Source organism: Gracilinanus agilis, chromosome 2 (genome assembly GCF_016433145.1).
Source record: "Gracilinanus agilis isolate LMUSP501 chromosome 2, AgileGrace, whole genome shotgun sequence".
Taxonomy (NCBI): Eukaryota; Metazoa; Chordata; class Mammalia; order Didelphimorphia; family Didelphidae; genus Gracilinanus; species Gracilinanus agilis.
Window position 1 is genome coordinate 395,460,573 of NC_058131.1, and position 19,041 is coordinate 395,479,613.

At 37.2% G+C, this 19,041-nt stretch overlaps 1 protein-coding gene across 1 annotated transcript in view; it reads right to left on the reverse strand.

The window, feature by feature from the left end:
* Positions 1–19,041, reverse strand: part of SH3RF2 (SH3 domain containing ring finger 2) — a 175,143-nt gene that overhangs the window by 35,879 nt on the left and 120,223 nt on the right. The window contains exon 5 of the mRNA XM_044664516.1: positions 18,246–18,305. Coding sequence (XP_044520451.1) covers positions 18,246–18,305 — 60 coding nt within the window. The remainder of the gene's footprint in view (positions 1–18,245; positions 18,306–19,041) is intronic.

Here is a 19,041-nt window from a genome sequence, read left to right on the forward strand (position 1 = left end):
ATGCACTGGGTATAGAAACAGAGATGGCATGATGGAGAGACTGCAGGACTTGGAATCAAGTTAACCATTCTGGGTTCAAATCTAGTCTCAGATCCCTATTAGCTATATGACACTGGGCAAGTCACTTAACCCTGTTTGCCTCAGTTCCTCATCTGTGAAATGAGCTGGAGAAGGAAATGGCAAATTACTCCAGTGTCTTTGCCAAGAAAACTCTAAATGAGGTCACAAAGAGTCAGATATAATGAAACAAGTAGAAAAGAAGCAAAACACAATCCTTGCCCTCAAGGAACTCACAATTTAATGGAGACAAGTTAAAGAATATGCACAAATGTGTCATTAAAATTCATGGGAAGTAATTAATAAAGGGAAGGCACCAGAATTAAGAGCAACTAGGAAAAGGTTTCTCATAGAAGATGGGGTTTTTGTTGATACTTAAAGGAAGTATGGAAAGCCAAGAAGAGAACATTCCAGATTCCTTAATAACTTGACTTAAAATTTTTTTAAAGTTCAACTCCTTTTCCCCTCTCCACACCATAGAAGACAATATTTAGCAAATATATAGATTATATCTTTCGTGTTTCTATATCTTAGTTCATTCTCTGGAGGTGAACATTCACATGCTATTCTTCAAATTAAATCTGTTACCTGTATGTAATATTCTCCTGGTTCTACTCATTTCACTCTTCATTATCTCATGTAGTTCTTTCCAAGTCTTTACAAAATTAATCTGCTCATCATTTCTTATGGTGCATAGTGTTTCATCACAATCATATACTACAATTTGGTTAGACATTCCCTCAATTTGTTGTTCTGTGCCACTACAAAGAGAGCTACTGTAAATATTTTGGAATGCATAGAATAGCATACCAGTTAGGTCGACGGGGAAAGAAAAGAATTTAAGACCAATCAAGAGATAGAGAATATTATAAAATGTAAAATGAGTAATTTTGATTACATTAAATTAAAAAAGGTTTTGTCCAAACAAAACCAATGCAACCAAAACGAGAAGGGAAGCAACAAATTGGGAAGAAATCTTTATATCAAAAACTTCTAACAAAGGTCTAATTTCTCAAATTTAAAAGGAGCTAAGTCAATTGTACAAAAAAAAATCAAGCCATTAACCAATTGATAAATGAACAAGGGACATGAAAAGGCAGTTTTCAGATAAAGAAATAAAAACTATCAATAAACACATGAAAAAGTATTCTAAATCTCTCATAATTAGAGAAATGCAAATCAAAACAACTCTGAGGTACCACCTCACACCTAGCAGATTGGCCAATATGACAATAATGGAAAATAATAAATGTTGGAGGGGTTGTGGCAAAATTGGGACACTAATGCATTGCTGGTGGAGTTGTGAATTGATCCAACCATTCTGGAGGGAAATTTGGAACTATGCCCAAAGGGCTTTAAAAGACTGCCTGTCCTTTGATCTAGTTATACCACTGCTGGGTTTGTACCCCAAAGAGACAATAAGGAAAAATATGTGTACAAAAATATTTTTAGCCACACTCTTTGTAGTAGCAAAAAATTGGAAAATGAGGGGGTGTTTATCAATTTGGGAATGGCTGAACAAATTGTGGTATCTGATAGTGATGAAATACTATTGTACTGAAAGGAATAATGAATTGGAGGAATTCCATGTGAACTGGAAAGACCTCCAGGAATTGATGCAGAGTGAATGGAGCAGAACTAGGAGAATATTGGACACAGAGACTGATATGTTGTGGCATAATCGAATAAAATGGACTTCTCTACTAGCAGCAATTCAATGATCCAGGACAATTCTGAGGGACTTATGAGAAAAAATGCTCTCCACATTCAGAGAAAGAACTGTGGGAGTAGAAACGCAGAAGAAAAACAAATGATTAATCACATGATTTGATAGGTATATGATTATTTTTTTTGGTTTTAAATGATTACTCTATTGCAAATATTCATAATATGGAAATAAATCTTGAACAATGATACATGTATAACCCAATAGAATTGCTTGTCAGCTCTGGGATGTGGGGTGGAAGAGAGGAGGGAAAGAATATGAATCATGTAACCATGGAAAAATATTTAAAATAAACATATAAATAAATAAATATTTTGGAAGTATATATTGGTTCATTTCCCCCTGATCTCTTTGGGAAATGGATCCAGCAATGGTATTTCTGGATCTAAGGATATATATTTAGTTTTATAGCTCTTTGGGTGTAATTCCAAATTGCTCTCCAAAATAGCTGAATCAGTTCACAGTTCCACTAACAGGGTATTAGTGTCCTCACTTTTTTACATCCTCTCCAACATTTACCATTTTAGCCAATCTGATGGTTGTGAGATGATATCTAAGAATTGTTTTGGTTTGTACTTCCCTAATTAGTAGTGATTTAGAGCATTTTTTCATGTACCTCTTTATGGCTTTGATTTCTTCATCCAAAAATTATCTATTCATATTTTTGCCCATTTATCAACTAGAGGATGGCTCTTATTCCCAAATTTGACAAAGTTCTTTTTATATTTTCTATATGAGACCTCTATCTAAGAGAGACTGCCTATTAAATTCCATCTTCCCCCCCAATGTTCTTCTTTCTTTCTAATCTTGGCAAAATTTGTTTTATTTATATAAGAACTTTTTCAGTTTAATGTACTAAAAATGATCCATTTTATATCTTACAATGCTCTCCATCTCTTGTGTTTACTCATAAATTCATCTCCTATTCATAAATCTGATAGATAATATGTTCCTTGTTCTTTTAATTTATTTATGATATCTCCCTTATGTCTGTATTATGGTCTGAAAAGAACACACTTAATATTTTTGTTTTTCTACATTTAACTATGTTTTTGTGCCCTAATATATGGCCAACTTTTATAAAAGTACTATGTACCACTGAGAAGAAGGCATATTTCTCTCTATTTTCATTCAATTCCCTCCAGATATCTATCATATTTAATTTATCTAAGATTCTATTCATGTCCTTATTTTCTTCTTTATTTTTTGGTTAAATTTATCTAGTTCTGAGAGGGGAAAATTGAAGTCTCCTACTATTACTGTTTTGTTATCTATTTCTATCTGTAACTTCTAGCTTTTCCTTTAAAAATTTAGATGCTAATAACTTGGGTTTTTACAGCATTTTGTTTTCCAAAATTTTTGGTGTGTTTGTAAAGAACATTGGATTGGGATCTGGGAGGTCTGATTTCTAAGTCTAGCTTTGCCACCAACTGTCTTAATGATTACTGAAATTCTTCTTTCAAGGTTTAGCTCCAACATCTTAAAACCTTCTCTGGGTAAGACCCTCCTACACATGAAAATGATCTTTCTTTCTTCCAGTTTTCTCCAACTGCTTTCTCCTTTACCATCATATCTACCTTGACTTATACTCATTTGTGTACATATCAATCTCCCTATTAGATAGTGAGCTCCTTGAGGGCAAAGATCTGATGCCCCCTGCCCCACATTTTTGCATTTCTATTATACAAACCCAGTGCTATTCATATAATGTTTTTGAAAAAATAAAAATAAATGAAAATTCTTTGATTTCTCATTTGATTCTTATAACAACCCATGAAGTTAGAAAAAGCAGGCACCCTTAACTTAATACAGAAGTGTGCTATTCATTCATCAAACATTTATTTAACACCTACTCTGTGCTAGTCATGATGCCAGATTGGTATTATTCAAAAAAGGAAGGAATCCCTGGCATTACATTACATTACATTACATTACAAACAACACAAAATATTGAGGAGGACATGGAAGAAATATAAGATGACATCAGCAGCCAGGTGTTTAGGAGAGGTTTAGGAGAGGTCTCATGCATGAAAAGGCAGTAATGAAAGTTATAGATTTAACTACAGGGTTTCTGCCATTTATTTTCATTTGCTTAATGAAGTAAGTATGTACTTCTAATATTGTTCAAATACTTCAGTTTTCTTCCTTCCTAATTTTACCCCTAACCAGTTTCAGTTAATTCTTTTTTGTGTGTATCTTTAAAATATTTTGTATTTTTCCAGTTTCATGTAAAAACAATTTTTAGCATTGTTTTTTAAAATTTTGAGTTCTAAATTCACTCCTTCCCTCTCTCCCCTTCCTTCTCATTGAGAAGGCAAGCAATTTGAAATAGGTTATATGTGTGCAGTCATGTAAAACATATTTTGATATTAGCCACGTTGTAAAAGAAAATGTAGACCAAAAAACCCCAAACTCAAGAAAAATAAAGTAAAAATAAATTATTCAGTTTAGAATCCACTTAATCCTTTGACCTCTTGTCTTCACTCATGACTTGCCAAATCATAACTAGTGAACATCCCAACCGTCCATCCCCTCTGCTTTTACATATTAAACAGTGCTGGAGGAGATCATGCAACCTTGCTTACTGGGACCACTATAAATTTATGTTATCTAATCTCAACTGGCATTTAGGTAGGGCAGTGGATAGAGCACCTGGATAGTGAATCTGGAAGATCTGAGTTCAAATTTGGCCTCAGACACTTACTAGCTGTGTGACTCTGGGCAAGACACTTTGCCTCAGTTCTTCATCTGAAAAATGAGGATACAGCGGAGAAGGAAATGGCTAACCACTCTAGTATCTTTGCCAAGAAACCCCATTGACAGAGTCATGGGGTCATGTAGACTCAGACTCAACTGGACTCTTACTGAGAAAAGTTTGTTGATTGCATTCCTCAGAGTTACTGTGTTCCAAATTTACTTTTTTCTTCTTTAAGTCTTTGATGTTACCTCTTTCCCATTCCCTCTCTGCAGGGAAAGTTATCTCAAATTTCACTGAAACAAGATAGTCCATTCACCTTGAGCTCCTTCATCTCTTCTTTTTTATAGCTTAAGAACACTCAACATCATTTAGCATTCTCTCCCTTACTGTAGTCTCTGAAGGAAAGGTGGTTCTTCTCTCCAACACCAATCTTTCTACTACATCTGATTTCATTTCATCTTATTTCCTCCTACAAACTTTTGCCCCTACTCCTAATCTCTTCCCTCTAATATTCAATTATTCCCCATCTATTGGCTCCTCTACTGCATAGAAACATGCTTAGATCTCCTTGTCCTTAGAAAAACTTTCTCTTGACCTTACCATTCCATCAAATAATTCCCCTGTATCTCTTCTTTCACAAAAGTTCCAGGTGGGAAAAAAAGCCCAGTCCATACTTCCTTTTTTCTCACTTTTCAAGCCTTTGCAATCAAGGGTTCCAACCCATTACTCAACTGAACCGGCTTTCTCCAAGTTTACCATTGATCTTTTAAACACCAAATCTGATACCCTCTTCAAAGTTCTTTGGGACTTCTCTGCAGTATTAGACATTGGACACTACCCTCTCCTTTTTTATTCTCTCTCCTCTCTGGGTTTTCATGACATTGTTTTCTCTTGATTTTCCTCTTGTTTGTCTGGTCAATCTATCTCAGTCATTGCTGAACCATCAATTATCTTGTCAGCACTCTTGGATTAAATTATTATCCCTATGCACAACTCCCAGCTTTATATAGCCCCAGTCTTTCTCCTGAATTTCAGCCCCACATCACTCCAAATGACTTCTGGACATTTCTAATGGGATGTCCCATAAACATGTCAAATTCAGCAGATCCAAAGTAGAACTTATTATCCAAACCCACCTCTCTTTCTAACTTTCCTGTTTTTGTTAATGACAACATCATATTTCCAGGGATTCAGGTTTTTGCAGCTTCACAGTCATCTTTGATTTTCTTCCCTCTCCCTTACCTCCCACATCCCATTAGTTGCCAAGTCTTGTCAATTCTACCTCCCCAGCATCTCACATATGTTTCTTTTCACTTACAAGATTGTCTTTCTACTTCAGAGCCTCATCATCTTTCACCTGGAATATTATGACAATCACCTAATTGGTCTCTCTGCCTCAGTTTCTCCTCTTCTCTGAACTGTCTTCCACAAAGCTGCCAGCATGATGTGCTCTGACCATATCTCTTCCCTATTTAAAAAGTGCTTTGCATTCTGGCTCCAGACTGCCTTTCCTGCTTAATGTGCACATTATTCACCCTCACATATCCTGTGCTCCAGATAACCTGTTCTTCTTAATATTTGTTCTACCACCCATCTGCCTCTGTACCTTTACACAGGTCTGAAAATGAACTTCTCCATTTTTTGCTTCTTAGGATTCTTGCCTCTCTTAAAAAAAAAAATCAGCTGAAGCCAAAGAAGGAACTGTTGGAATCTGATTGCAGATCAAAGCATGCCATCTTTCACTTTATTTCCTTCATGAGTTTTTTATTGAAGGTGTGATATGTGTCTTCTGCCACCGCACGGGGAATATGGAAATAATTATTGCATGAAAGCATTTGTATAACCTATAATGGACCATTTACCATGTAGGGGGGTGGCGAAAGGGAGAGAATCTGAATGCTAATTAATTGTAAGAAATTGTTTCTACATATAATTTTAAAAAAGATAGTGGGGGAAAAAAGATAATTAGTTAAAAAAATCACCTGAGTACCACTTCTTATGTGTAGCATCTCCTGGTGTTTACAAGATTCTATTGCCTTTCCCTCTTCCTCAAGTTGCTTTGTTCTTCTTTTGTATATATTCCATATTTTCTTATCTGTATTCATGCTATTTCTTTTATCTTTGTATTCTCAAGGCTAGTACATGGTAGGCACTTAAATATTTGCTGATTGATTGAAGTGAGTTTTGGAGGCCATTTTATATGCACTTTTATATGTATATATTGTCTCCTCCAATAGAAAGTAAGCTACTTAAAGGAAGAGACTGTTTCATTATCATCTCTGGATACCCAACACCCAGGGACTGACACATAGTAGGTTATTATCAGATGTTCTTTGTTTGGTAGATGGATGTTTGGATTCTGCAAGACCAATGTATCTAGGGATGAATTCCAGTCAATTTGGAGATGTTCAGAGAATCTGATCAAACCATTGATCCCAAACATTGTGGGAACATGGAGCCCATGCAAGGATTCACCCCACTACAAAATCCACTTCAGTTCAGTTGAGCAAGCACTTATTAAGTATCGACTATATCTAAAGTAGAGAGGCAGCCTAGTGTTTTAAAGAGTTGGCCTTTAGACAGGAAGGCCTAGATCCATGTCTCAACTCTGACACATTGAACTTATTGAACCTGGATAAGTCACTTAATTTCTTGGTGCCCCAGGCAACTTGTTATGATTGCAATTTTCAGAGAGGTGCTAATCCCTACTGGTAGAAGTTCTTTGCTGAGAGTTCCCTATAATGATGGAAGAAAAGTAATAGCTAGTATTTATGTAATGCTTTAAAATTTACAAAGTTCTTTACCATGATTATCTTATTTGATCCCTACAACAACCCTGCAAGGTAGGTATTATTATAGGTGAAGAAACTGATGCTGAGACAGATTAAGTTACTTGCCCTGGTGACAGAGACATTAAGCATCTGAGGAAGATTTGAAACAATAAGTTCAGTTGAAAGAAGGAAAGGAAGGAAGAAAGAGAAAGATAGAAAATGAAAGAAAAAAGAAAAGAAGAATGAAAGAAAGGAAGAAAGAAAGGAGAAAAAGCATCCAGAACATCTGTGTTTTTAGATAGGTAATTTAAGACTCAGATTATTATCTTATTTGATCCCTACAACAACCCTGCAAGGTAGGTATTATTATTAACCGCATTTTATAGGTTAAGTTACTTGCCCTAGATACTAAACATCTGATACAGGATTTGAAATAATAAGTTCATTTGAAGGAAAGAAAGGAAGGAAGGAAGAGAAAGAAAATNCTAGATCCATGTCTCAACTCTGACACATTGAACTTATTGAACCTGGATAAGTCACTTAATTTCTTGGTGCCCCAGGCAACTTGTTATGATTGCAATTTTCAGAGAGGTGCTAATCCCTACTGGTAGAAGTTCTTTGCTGAGAGTTCCCTATAATGATGGAAGAAAAGTAATAGCTAGTATTTATGTAATGCTTTAAAATTTACAAAGTTCTTTACCATGATTATCTTATTTGATCCCTACAACAACCCTGCAAGGTAGGTATTATTATAGGTGAAGAAACTGATGCTGAGACAGATTAAGTTACTTGCCCTGGTGACAGAGACATTAAGCATCTGAGGAAGATTTGAAACAATAAGTTCAGTTGAAAGAAGGAAAGGAAGGAAGAAAGAGAAAGATAGAAAATGAAAGAAAAAAGAAAAGAAGAATGAAAGAAAGGAAGAAAGAAAGGAGAAAAAGCATCCAGAACATCTGTGTTTTTAGATAGGTAATTTAAGACTCAGATTATTATCTTATTTGATCCCTACAACAACCCTGCAAGGTAGGTATTATTATTAACCGCATTTTATAGGTTAAGTTACTTGCCCTAGATACTAAACATCTGATACAGGATTTGAAATAATAAGTTCATTTGAAGGAAAGAAAGGAAGGAAGGAAGAGAAAGAAAATGAAAGAAAGAAAAAAGAAAAGAATGAAAGGAAGAAAGGAAGGAAGAAAAGAAGAGAAGAAAAGAGAAACAGCATCCAGAACATTCGTTTTTTCAGACAGATAATGTGAGACTCAGATCACTAGCTGGTGCCAGAACCCAGGACTCCTGACTTTTTTTTTAAAACATTTGTTAATATTCATTTTTAACATGGTTACATGATTCATGCTCCTACTTTCCCCTTCACCCCCCACCCCCGTACTCCCCCCACCCATGGCCGATGCACTTTCCCACTGGTTTTAACATGTGTAGGACTCCTGACTTCTAGTCCAGGATTCGTTGCATGGTTCCATGACATCAATATCTCCTTTTCCTGACTTCACTGTTAAAGTGATAAGTGAGGCTGTAGGAAGCAGTTTTGAAGTCCTCAGAAGAAAAATTCTGCATAATTTTAAGCTATTATTATAGTCATGTTGCTTGCTATAACTATAGCTAGCTCTAACTTTATAGACAGTAGCTTGAGCAACAAACAGAGTATAAAGTTCATTCATTGTCTCTCTTTTCTTTTCTCTGTGGAAGAGGCAACTTCTAGATGAGGTCATCACCCAAAGCTGCCACACTGATCACTCTTCCTATCAGTGTCTGTCTCAGTGCCAGCAGAATCTTCAAGCTGCCCCCTTCCTCATCCCCCCTACCCTTGTTCTTTATGAGTAGGGAGCAGACAAGAGATGTTTGTTTGCCCAAGAGTAAAAACATTCTCCAAGAAAGCGAACTAATCTATCTTTCCCAATGAAGGGAGGCATTGTGCTGTCAGGATGGGGTCGCTCAGGCAGAACTCATAAAACACCCATCAGAAGAGCTAAAAGACACAGAGCTAATACAATGATGTAAAGAATTCTTTCCATTTTGCTTATTATTGGTAGATACCTTTGCATATTTTGTGCCCAACTGGTGTTAATTTTGTGGAAGAAATGTTCCTTCTTCCTCTGTGTGATTTTTCACCAGTGGGCATCATTGATCAAAAGCTATAATCCTAAGCTTGCATAGTGAAACTGTGTTTAATTAAATCGAGTTTGCTGAAAGTAGACAAAACTGTTAGCTCCTATTCATACATCTTCAGGTGCTCTTTCCAAGCCTTCAAGACTAGCAGCTGCCTAGAGAAAAGATATATTCTGTGTTCCCAGTTAAGGATAATTTATGATTGACTCTCCTTACTTTGGTGTCAAAATAACTGAGAAAAAAATTATAGTAGAAAATGTTACCTAGAACATTTATTCTATCAGTGTGTCCTGTTTAGGGCTGTTAATAGAGGAAAACAAAATGACAGGAATAAAATTTCCCAGAAGGTGTTTACTATCAGGCTTTGGGAATGGTTTGTCTTTTTATATTTTGGGGGGTAGGGGAGGGGCAGGGAAAGGAAAGGAGTAGAAAAGAGAAAATCTTTCATTCCTAGAAATTGAAGAATGGCCTAGAATTTTTCTAGCCTATAGATTAAAGGGCTAAGACAAAAATGTCCAACTGTTGGACCACACAGTTCAAATCCAAGTCCTCAACTAGCACTCAGGAGGGAAACTTACCTAAGTTGGGGTAGTGGGAGATTAAAATTTCAAGGATTCTTAGCCTGGGGTCTGTGAAACTTTTTTCTAGAAAAATGTTGATAAGGATATTCCAATATAATTGGTTCCCTTTTTAGTTCTATGCATTTTATTTTATTTATTTAAAAATAGTACTCTAAGAAAGAATCTCTAGGTTTCACTATATTGTCAAAGGGGGTCTTTGACACAAAAAAGGTCAAGAAGAACCCCTGTGACAGAATGACTAGGGTAGTAGACGTGGGGAAAGGATTAGCAATGAACGTGATTATGGTGGCCTGAGGTTAAACATGGAGGCTTCCATTTTTGGGACATTCTAAAATCTGCTTTTGACTCCATGACTAAATTTCTTTCTAAAAAAAATTCAGCTGTGGGCTGCTAGGCCCTTGTATAGAGATACCAGGCTCTTTGCAAGGGCTATTTTTTGTATTCTAGGGCTTCCATTGATGGGCAGAACCCACTAGTTCTATTGCCCAGCATTGACTTTGGCTTCATGCCAACAGCAGAGTGTATCACCCCAAGTATGAAGCCATAAAAACAAAGTCAACTTTTGTCAGCTCATCCATTTCCTTTTCTCCTTTCCACTTACATCACAGTATGTATATATTTCAGAAATAAAGGGTCTGTTGCATTCAAAAATAGATTGGCATTTAGCAGCTGGCACCCAGGATGGGAATGGTGAGTGTTGGCTGCATGGTTAAGGGTACATGGAAGTTTCAATTATAACCCTCACTCTCCAAGTCATAGCAATTCATGTGGAGCAAAGGCAACCAACTCTGACAATGTTTATATTTATAATTTTCTTGCAAGGTCACATTAAATCATTGGTAGTCTTAAGGAAAGTATCTGTTAGTGGGACCCCTTCCAGTCTGCTGTGCATCTGCATTTTCTGTCCTGATTTAGGGGGAGCCTGTGCCTCATGTTTTTCATTCAAAGCCTCCCCCCCCACAAATTGGTAGTCTCTGTCTCTGAAGTCTTCATTATAAGTACCATTCCCACTATCTGTCTTCAGAAAAAGAACTGACAGAGTCTGAATGTAGATCAAAGCATACTATTTTTCATTTCATTTTTGCATGTGTTTTTTATGTTTGTTTGATATGTTCTTCTACAGCATGACCAAGGTGGAGATATGTTTTGCATAGTCATACAAGTATAACCTAAATCAAGTTGTTTGCTGTCTTAGGGAGGAGAAGGGAGGTAGAGATTCTGGAACTCATAATTTTGGAAGGCAAATGTTAAAAATTGTTTTTATATGTAATTGGGAAAATATTATATTTTAAAAATAAATACCTTGGGGGCAGCTGGGTAGCTCAGTGGAGTGAGAGTCAGGCCTAGAGACAGGAGGTCCTAGGTTCAAACCCGGCCTCAGCCACTTCCCAGCTGTGTGACCCTGGGCAAGTCACTTGACCCCCATTGCCCACCCTTACCACTCTTCCATCTATGAGACAATATACCGAAGTACAAGGGTTTCAAATAAATAAATAAATAAATAAATAAATAAATAAATAAATAAATACCTTTCTCCTTGGGAAGTAGGGAATAAATAGGCGGTGGTGGTGGGATTTACACTTCTAGTTGAAATTCAAAAGAATTTCACAGAAAGAGAATGTTGACCTTAAAGTTAGTTATTCCAACAAGATCCTGTTCTTTGCCCTTGAATACCTTTTCCTTTTGTCCTTTACTTTGTCCCCCATTGCCCTGCTAATGCCTAACCCTGTGCCATCATTATATCTGCCTTCTCTGCTCTTATTCTCAAGCTCATGCCTAAGTAGGATCTCAGAAAAAGTGAAACTGCAGCCTAGAATTTCTGTAATCTAACCTCAACTGGACCTTTATTATGTGAGGCCGCACTCCTATTCATCTCTTACTCTCTCATACCTACAAATAGCTGTAAAGAACCTTTGGCTTATAAGAGTAATAATACACAAGAGGTATTAGACTTCATATCAGAAAGCAGCACCAGAAGCAATGGGAGGAACCCCAAAATCAAATTTAGGTCTGGCCTAAGGAAAAATTTCTTAATAATTAGAGTTATTCCAAAGTGAAATGAGCTACCTTGGGAATGAATGGGTTTCCCCTTGAGGCCTTCAAAGATGGGGAAACCACTTGTTGAGAACATTGTAGAGGGCATTCTTTTTTCAGGCATGGGTTGGATTGGTGACCTCCGTGGTCCGTTTCACGTCTAAAAAAAAAGAATCTGTGAATTCTGAGAACCTCTTCCCTCTAGTTCAACAGTCGGCAACCTTTTTGGCCATGAGAGCCATAAACGCCTGCGGAAGGAGGAGGATGGAGGCTGAAGGAGCTGGAACATGGGGCGGGGGCTGAAGGGCCCCCTGGGTCACATCCTGGGGCTCTGCCTGGACTGGACTGGGTGGTCAGGAGGTGGAGCCAGATATGGCTCGAGAGCCATACGTTGTGCCCCTGCTCTAGTTCCTAACAATATTCCCTCGGCAGGGGATTTGGTTTCTCAAAACAACTGAGGCTCCTTCTGATCCCTTCCTCCATAACCTCAAAGACACTGAAAATTTCCTTCACTCTATCTTTTTCCTCCTTTCAGTCTCAGAGAATGAAGGGTTCTTCACTTGGCTAAGACCACCTCCTCTCCCATTGTGCTCTTCGCTTCATGTTTTACGTTAGTGATACTCAAAATTCTTTTTTTTTTTAAATTTATTCTGCTTTTAAAGTTTTTTTATTTTTTCAATTCAAAAGATATTTATTTTTATTTTTAATTTATTACTTTGATTTAAAAATATTTATTTAATGAAATTTATTCCCAGATATCTCAGTTCCTCCCTCCCCTTCCCATACCATGGTGGATACTCAGAATTCTACTAGTCTCTCATGCTGGAAACCTTGGGGCCATTTTCAACCCTTTATTTAAATTCATTTCATGTATCAAATCCTTTGCTAAATCTTGTTGTTTCTATTTTTATACCATTGCTAACACCGGCCCCCTTCTCTCCACTCACACAGTCACCACCATATTATGAGCTCTTGTTGCCACTCACCTGGGCTGTTGCAATAGCCTTCTAACTGATCTCCAGTCTCAAGTTTATCCCTACTCCAATCCATCCTTCCTCCACTCAGCTGCCAAGGTTTCTTTTTCTTTTTTTTTAAACTCTTACCTTCTATCTTAGAATCAATACTGTGTGTTGGCTAGGCAATGGGGGTTAAGTGACTTGCCTAGGGTCACCAAGCTTGAAAGTGTCTGAGGCCAGAAGTGAATCCAGGACTCCCTTCTCTGGATCTGGCTCTCAAATCACTGAACCACCTAGTTAGTTCCCCACCCACCCTTTCCCCACCCCACTTTTTTCTTAAAGCTTTTATCTGACAGTGTCCCTTGTTCTAGTGGCTCCTTATTGCCTCCAGGATCAAATAGAAACTCCACTGACACTGAAAGCTTTTCTTAACCAGGCTCCTTTCTGCCTATCCAGTCTTTTTATTTTTTTATTTTTTTATTTTAAACCCTTAACTTCTGTGTATTGACTTATAGGTGGAAGAGTGGTAAGGGTAGGCAATGGGGGTCAAGTGACTTGCCCAGGGTCACACAGCTGGGAAGTGTCTGAGGCCGGATTTGAACCTAGGACCTCCCGTCTCTAGGTCTGGCTCTCAGTCCACTGAGCTACCCAGCTGCCCCCATCCAGTCTTTTTTTACTTTATCCCCCTCTACACATTCTGTGATCCAGCAAAAATGGCCTGCTTGCTATTTCTTACTTATATTTTCTTTCTCTCTTTGCATTGGCTCTCTGCCAGGGGTGTTCTGCGAAATGTTTAACAATGCTCTCTACAAAAGCATAACACATTTTTTAGTTTAAACTACATTATTGACATTTTTCTCTATCACTTTCTTCAGTCAACAAAGTGTCTTGCAGTCAACAAAGGGTCAAGTCTCGATTTGTAGCATCTGCTTATTTCAAAGATATAAATGCTTACATTGAAAATTTAACAGATGACTCCTGCTAGCTGGCATGAGCTGCCTCCAGCATCCCCCTCCAACCCCTTTGCTTTGCCTCCCTAACTCTGTTTCTTAGTTTCTCTCTTCTTCAAAATTCAGCTCAAATTCCATCTTCTATAGGAAGCCTGCCACTGGTCCCTGCAGTTGCTAATGGCTCCCTCTCTTTCAGACTGCCTTCCATTCTTCTTACACTTTATTTCCCACCACATGCTCTTCAATTCAATGATGCTGATCTCCAGGCTATTCTTTGAATAAGACACTTTATCTCTCAGCTCCAGGCATTTTCTCTGGCTGACCTCCAGGTCTGGAATTCTCTCCTTCCTTACTCTGCCTACTGACTTCCCTGGCTTCCTTTACGTCTTAATCAAAAATTTCACCTTTTACTGGAAAATTCCCCAACACTTTTTAATTTCAGGGCCTTTGTTATTAATGTTTTCCTATTTATCTTGTATATATGCCTTGCTTTCTACATATTCTTTGTATGTTGTTTCCCCCAATAGAGTATAAGCTCCTTGAGGGCAGAAGCTATTTATTTTTCTGTCTTTGAATTTCCAGCACTTAGCACACAGTGCTTTAAAAATACTTGTTGATCAATTGTCCCACTCCTCTTGGGGCTAATTCATTGATGGATCATTTGCATTCATTGATGGATCATTTGTGTGCTTGCAGTCTCTCTCTCTCTCTCTCTCTCTCTCTCTCTCTCTCTCTCTCTCTCTCTCTCCACTTTTTCCCTTGAAGTTTTCTTCATATTCTTTATCTACAAATATACTGAGAGTTCCTTTCTACTATAGTATCTTCTTCCTGACCTTGCTATCCTTAAAAAAATTTTTTTTTAATTTAGAATATTTTTCCATGGTTACATGATTCATGACTCTCCCCTCCTCCCCCTACCTGGAGCTAACAACCTATTTCCATGTTATTCATATTTGCAATAGAGTAATCTTTTAACATCAAAACCCCAATCATATCCTCATTGAACCATGTGTTCGACCTTGTTTTTCTTCTGTATTTCTGCTCCCACAATTCTTTTTCTGGATGTGGATAGCATTCTTTCTCATAAGTCCCTCAGAATTGTCCTAGATCATTGCATTGCTGCTAGTAGAGAAGTCCATTCCATTCGATTGTGCCACAATGTATATACTCTGTGTACAATGTTCTTCTGACTCTGCTCCTTTCACTCTGCATCAATTCCTGGAGGTCGTTCCAGTTCACATGGAATTCCTCCAGTTCATTATTCCTTTGAGCACAATAGTATTCCATCACCAACAGATACCACAATTTGTTCAGACATTCCCCAATCGAAGGACACTCCCTTATTTTCCAATTTTTTGCCACCACAAAGAGTGCGGCTATAAATATTTTTGTACTCATATTTTTCCTTATTATCTCTTTAAGGTACAAACTCAGTAGTGGTATGGCTGAGTCAAAGGATAGGCATTCTTTTTAAAGCCCTTTGCACATGGTTCCAAATTGCCCTCCAGAATGGTTGGATCAATTTACAACTCCACCAGCCATGTATCAGTGATCTTGCTATCCTTGCTAGCCTGTTCTTTGCCTTTCCTTTTCTTTACCAGATCGAGTTTGAGAAAGAATAAATTATACTCTCTGTTATCATTCCCTTACCATTTACTCATTCCCTTCCCCCTAGCAATCTGCCTTCCATTTTTAACCTGTTGACTATAACTATTTTCTTCTGTCCTCTTAGCTGCCAAATAAAATGGCTTTTTCTCAGTCTTCATCTGCTTTACTATTCTAGCAGCCACATTGTTGACCCACTGCCATTCTCATTCTTTTTTTTTTTTTTTAACATAACACATCATTTTATTTATTTATTTTTTTTTTAAACCCTTGTACTTTGGTGTATTGTCTCATAGGTGGAAGAGTGGTAAGGGTGGGCAATGGGGGTCAAGTGACTTGCCCAGGGTCACACAGCTGGGAAGTGGCTGAGGCCGGGTTTGAACCTAGGACCTCCTGTCTCTAGGCCTGTATTCTCATTCTTTTTGATGGCCAACTCCCTTGGCTTCTATAACATTGCCCTTCTTTTTCTCTCCCCTATCAGCCTAATCACTCCTTCTTGTACTTCTTTATTACTTTTTAAAAAAAGTCAATTATAAAGAAGGGAAGTCAAAAAAACTCAATGGTAGCATTTTATGGAATCTAAAGGTTTCAGCAACATTTATCACAGGATTGTAGATTTAAAACAGGGTTAGAACTTAATCTGGTTAGTTCAAATTCATCATTTTACAAATAAGAAACTGACATACAGAGAAGTTAAGTGATTTGTTCAAGGTGGTAATTAGAGGAGCTAGGATTTGAACCAGATCCTCTGACTTCTAAGACTATGTCCTTGATGCCTATTCAATAAAGTAATTAGCTGACCTTGGACAGTATCAGGAAGGTATCATAGATTGTATTATAGATGAGGATACAAGGGCCAAAAGAATAAAGAAGCATAATTTGTGTTACCCAGTTGGACTATGAAAAAAGTTGAGATTAAACTAAAAAGTTGTAGACATGAATCAAGAGGCTGGATTAAACAGGGTGATCACACAAGTTAACTGAATGGGATGACTCATAAGTAATTTAACAATAATCTTCAGTATTTGTTTAGCATTTTTCAGTTACAAAGCACTAGCACACATAAAACACCTATGTATATTTAAATATACAAAATAAGCACATCTAAAATACATATAAATATATGTGTGAATTATATATGTATATATACATGCATATAAATACATACATCCTTAAAACAGCACACTGTAAGAGAGGTAGAAATTATTTTTTCCATTAAAAAAATATAAACCCCCTCTGAAGCACTGTTGGTATTGAAGCTTTTATATTGCATGGTATTCTGAACTTCCATTAACCAAGCTTATCTTCTCTATTATTTCTCTTTCACATTCTCTAACTACATTCTCTCCATCCCTCCCAGTATTTTTCTTCCCTCAAAGTTCTGGTGTCTTTTTACTCACAAGATGAGGTCAGACCCCAAGAACAACTGTTTTATTCAATAGCTTTCTCTCTTTTTCCAACGACATCTTACCACCAACATCTCACTTTATATAAACATAGAAAGCATTGAGTGTCTACTGTGTGCCTAGTCTAGGTATTTTCAGGATTAAAAGAGAAAGATGCAGAGCACTTCCTTATAAACAATGACTGACAAAGGTAAGTGTTGAAAAATATGTAAAACTATATAAATAAAACAGTGCCATGGTGGAGTAACTCCACTGTCAAGAATTCAGAACAGAGTGAGAATTGAAGCTTGGGATAATTAAAAAGACCTCAGCGGTCATGAGAACAACTAGATGGAGGACTAGACAGTTTCCCTGATCTTCATAACCTCTCAAGCCTCTCCAAAATAGGAATTAAGCACAAGGGATAATGCAACTTCAGTCATCTCCATACTCCTCAGTATAATCAAACTCAAAGAGAAATGGGGCCACTAAACCATACATAAGGACTCCTTTGGGTCACATATCAACTTGGAAAATTACATATGAACATTATTTGTGTTATTTGGATTTTTATTTATTTTGCTGATTTTTTCCCATTTACATTTTAAGCTCACTTGAGTTGTAGTTAGGAGTCTTGCAGACAGCAATATTCCTACTCTAAAACACCAATAACCCTAAACGAAGTAAAACAAAAACAATCCCTGAACTACCAGCAGAAAAGTCTAATTCCTCACCCAAAATATGCTCACTCAGCATTCCCTCCTCCACTGGTTCACACCCTTTGGAAGGATTGCACAAGTCAACCCATGGGCTTGCAACAGACCTCAACTATGTCTTCCCTATCTCCCAGTGCTACAGAAAACCAAAAGGCAGAAGTTTGCTCTGTCTGGGACTTCAGTGTGGATTGGAACTGTATCATAATCGTACTTAGCTAGAGAACTGAGAAAGAGAGGGAACTGGGATAGGATACCCAGTGTGTTTGATACTTCATAGGTAAGTCTAAGGAAAGAGGTCTGGTATTCAACTGGAGCCAGTTCTGTCCTCCTAAAGATATTTGGAGTAGAGGCCAGGGCCAGTGAAATATGAATTCCTTTGTGTAGGAAGAGGTTGACAGTTTTGAGGTTTAGTCTACAGGGAAATAGCAATTGAATGGGAAGGAGTTAGAAAATGAACAATATGGGAAAAATGGAAAATTACTGAAGAGGTTGTGTAAAAAAATACTCCGTTTAAGACTTTGAGCATATGTAGACAAAACAATAGGGAAGACATTAATAACAGAAGGGAAAATCAGATCAGTTAAGCAAGATAGATATCTATGAATAAATGTAGAAAGATAAAGGAAAATGAATCAATACCTCATAAGGCAGAGAACACTGTGAATTCCCAAGAGAGCATGGAACCACAGCAGGATGTTCCTGAATGGTTAAAAAGAGAAATAAGAGTTATGAAAGCAGAATACATAGCTTGTACAGCAAACATTATCTGCAGAATAGAAAATTTAAAACTGTAGTACTAAACCTAGCAAAAGAAACAAAAGAAAGAATAGGGAAGGACAACTGTAAAAACTGAATTAAAAAGCAATAACATTAAAAGAATATGTAATTCCCGTATAAGAAAAGATGGTGATCTCAAAGACAGGATACACAGAGATAATTTAAAGATGATAGGTCTCCCAAAAGAATAAGAAAGGCTTCAGAAAAGTCTTTCAAAATCCATTTTCTGGTTCTTTTAAAAAGATTTCTCTTTTTTACCAAGCCACAGATAGAAAGGTTTCACCTGCTCCTAGTAATCTGTGAACAGTCCCAAAGATTTCATAATTCTAGATCTATAGATAATTTTATGAAGAAGTCTTGTTGAATTCATTAACATGGGACATGGGGCAGGGTGCTGAGTTTGGTTTTGGCTCTGTGAAATTCAGACTTGGCAAGAGCTTAAGGAAGAGAGGGAGGGAGGGAAAGGATGGAATGATTTCAAATGATGAATAAATCTAGATGTCACCACACCCATTGTCATTCCTTTGTACTCCATGCCCTCCCCCCCCCCCCCCAACTTTTCTATGACCTTGTTTGGTTTACTAGGTAAAATGGTTATTATTCACCTAGTAGCTCTTTACTTATCTGTTTCTAAAGAGTTATTTATCAGGCTTTATTT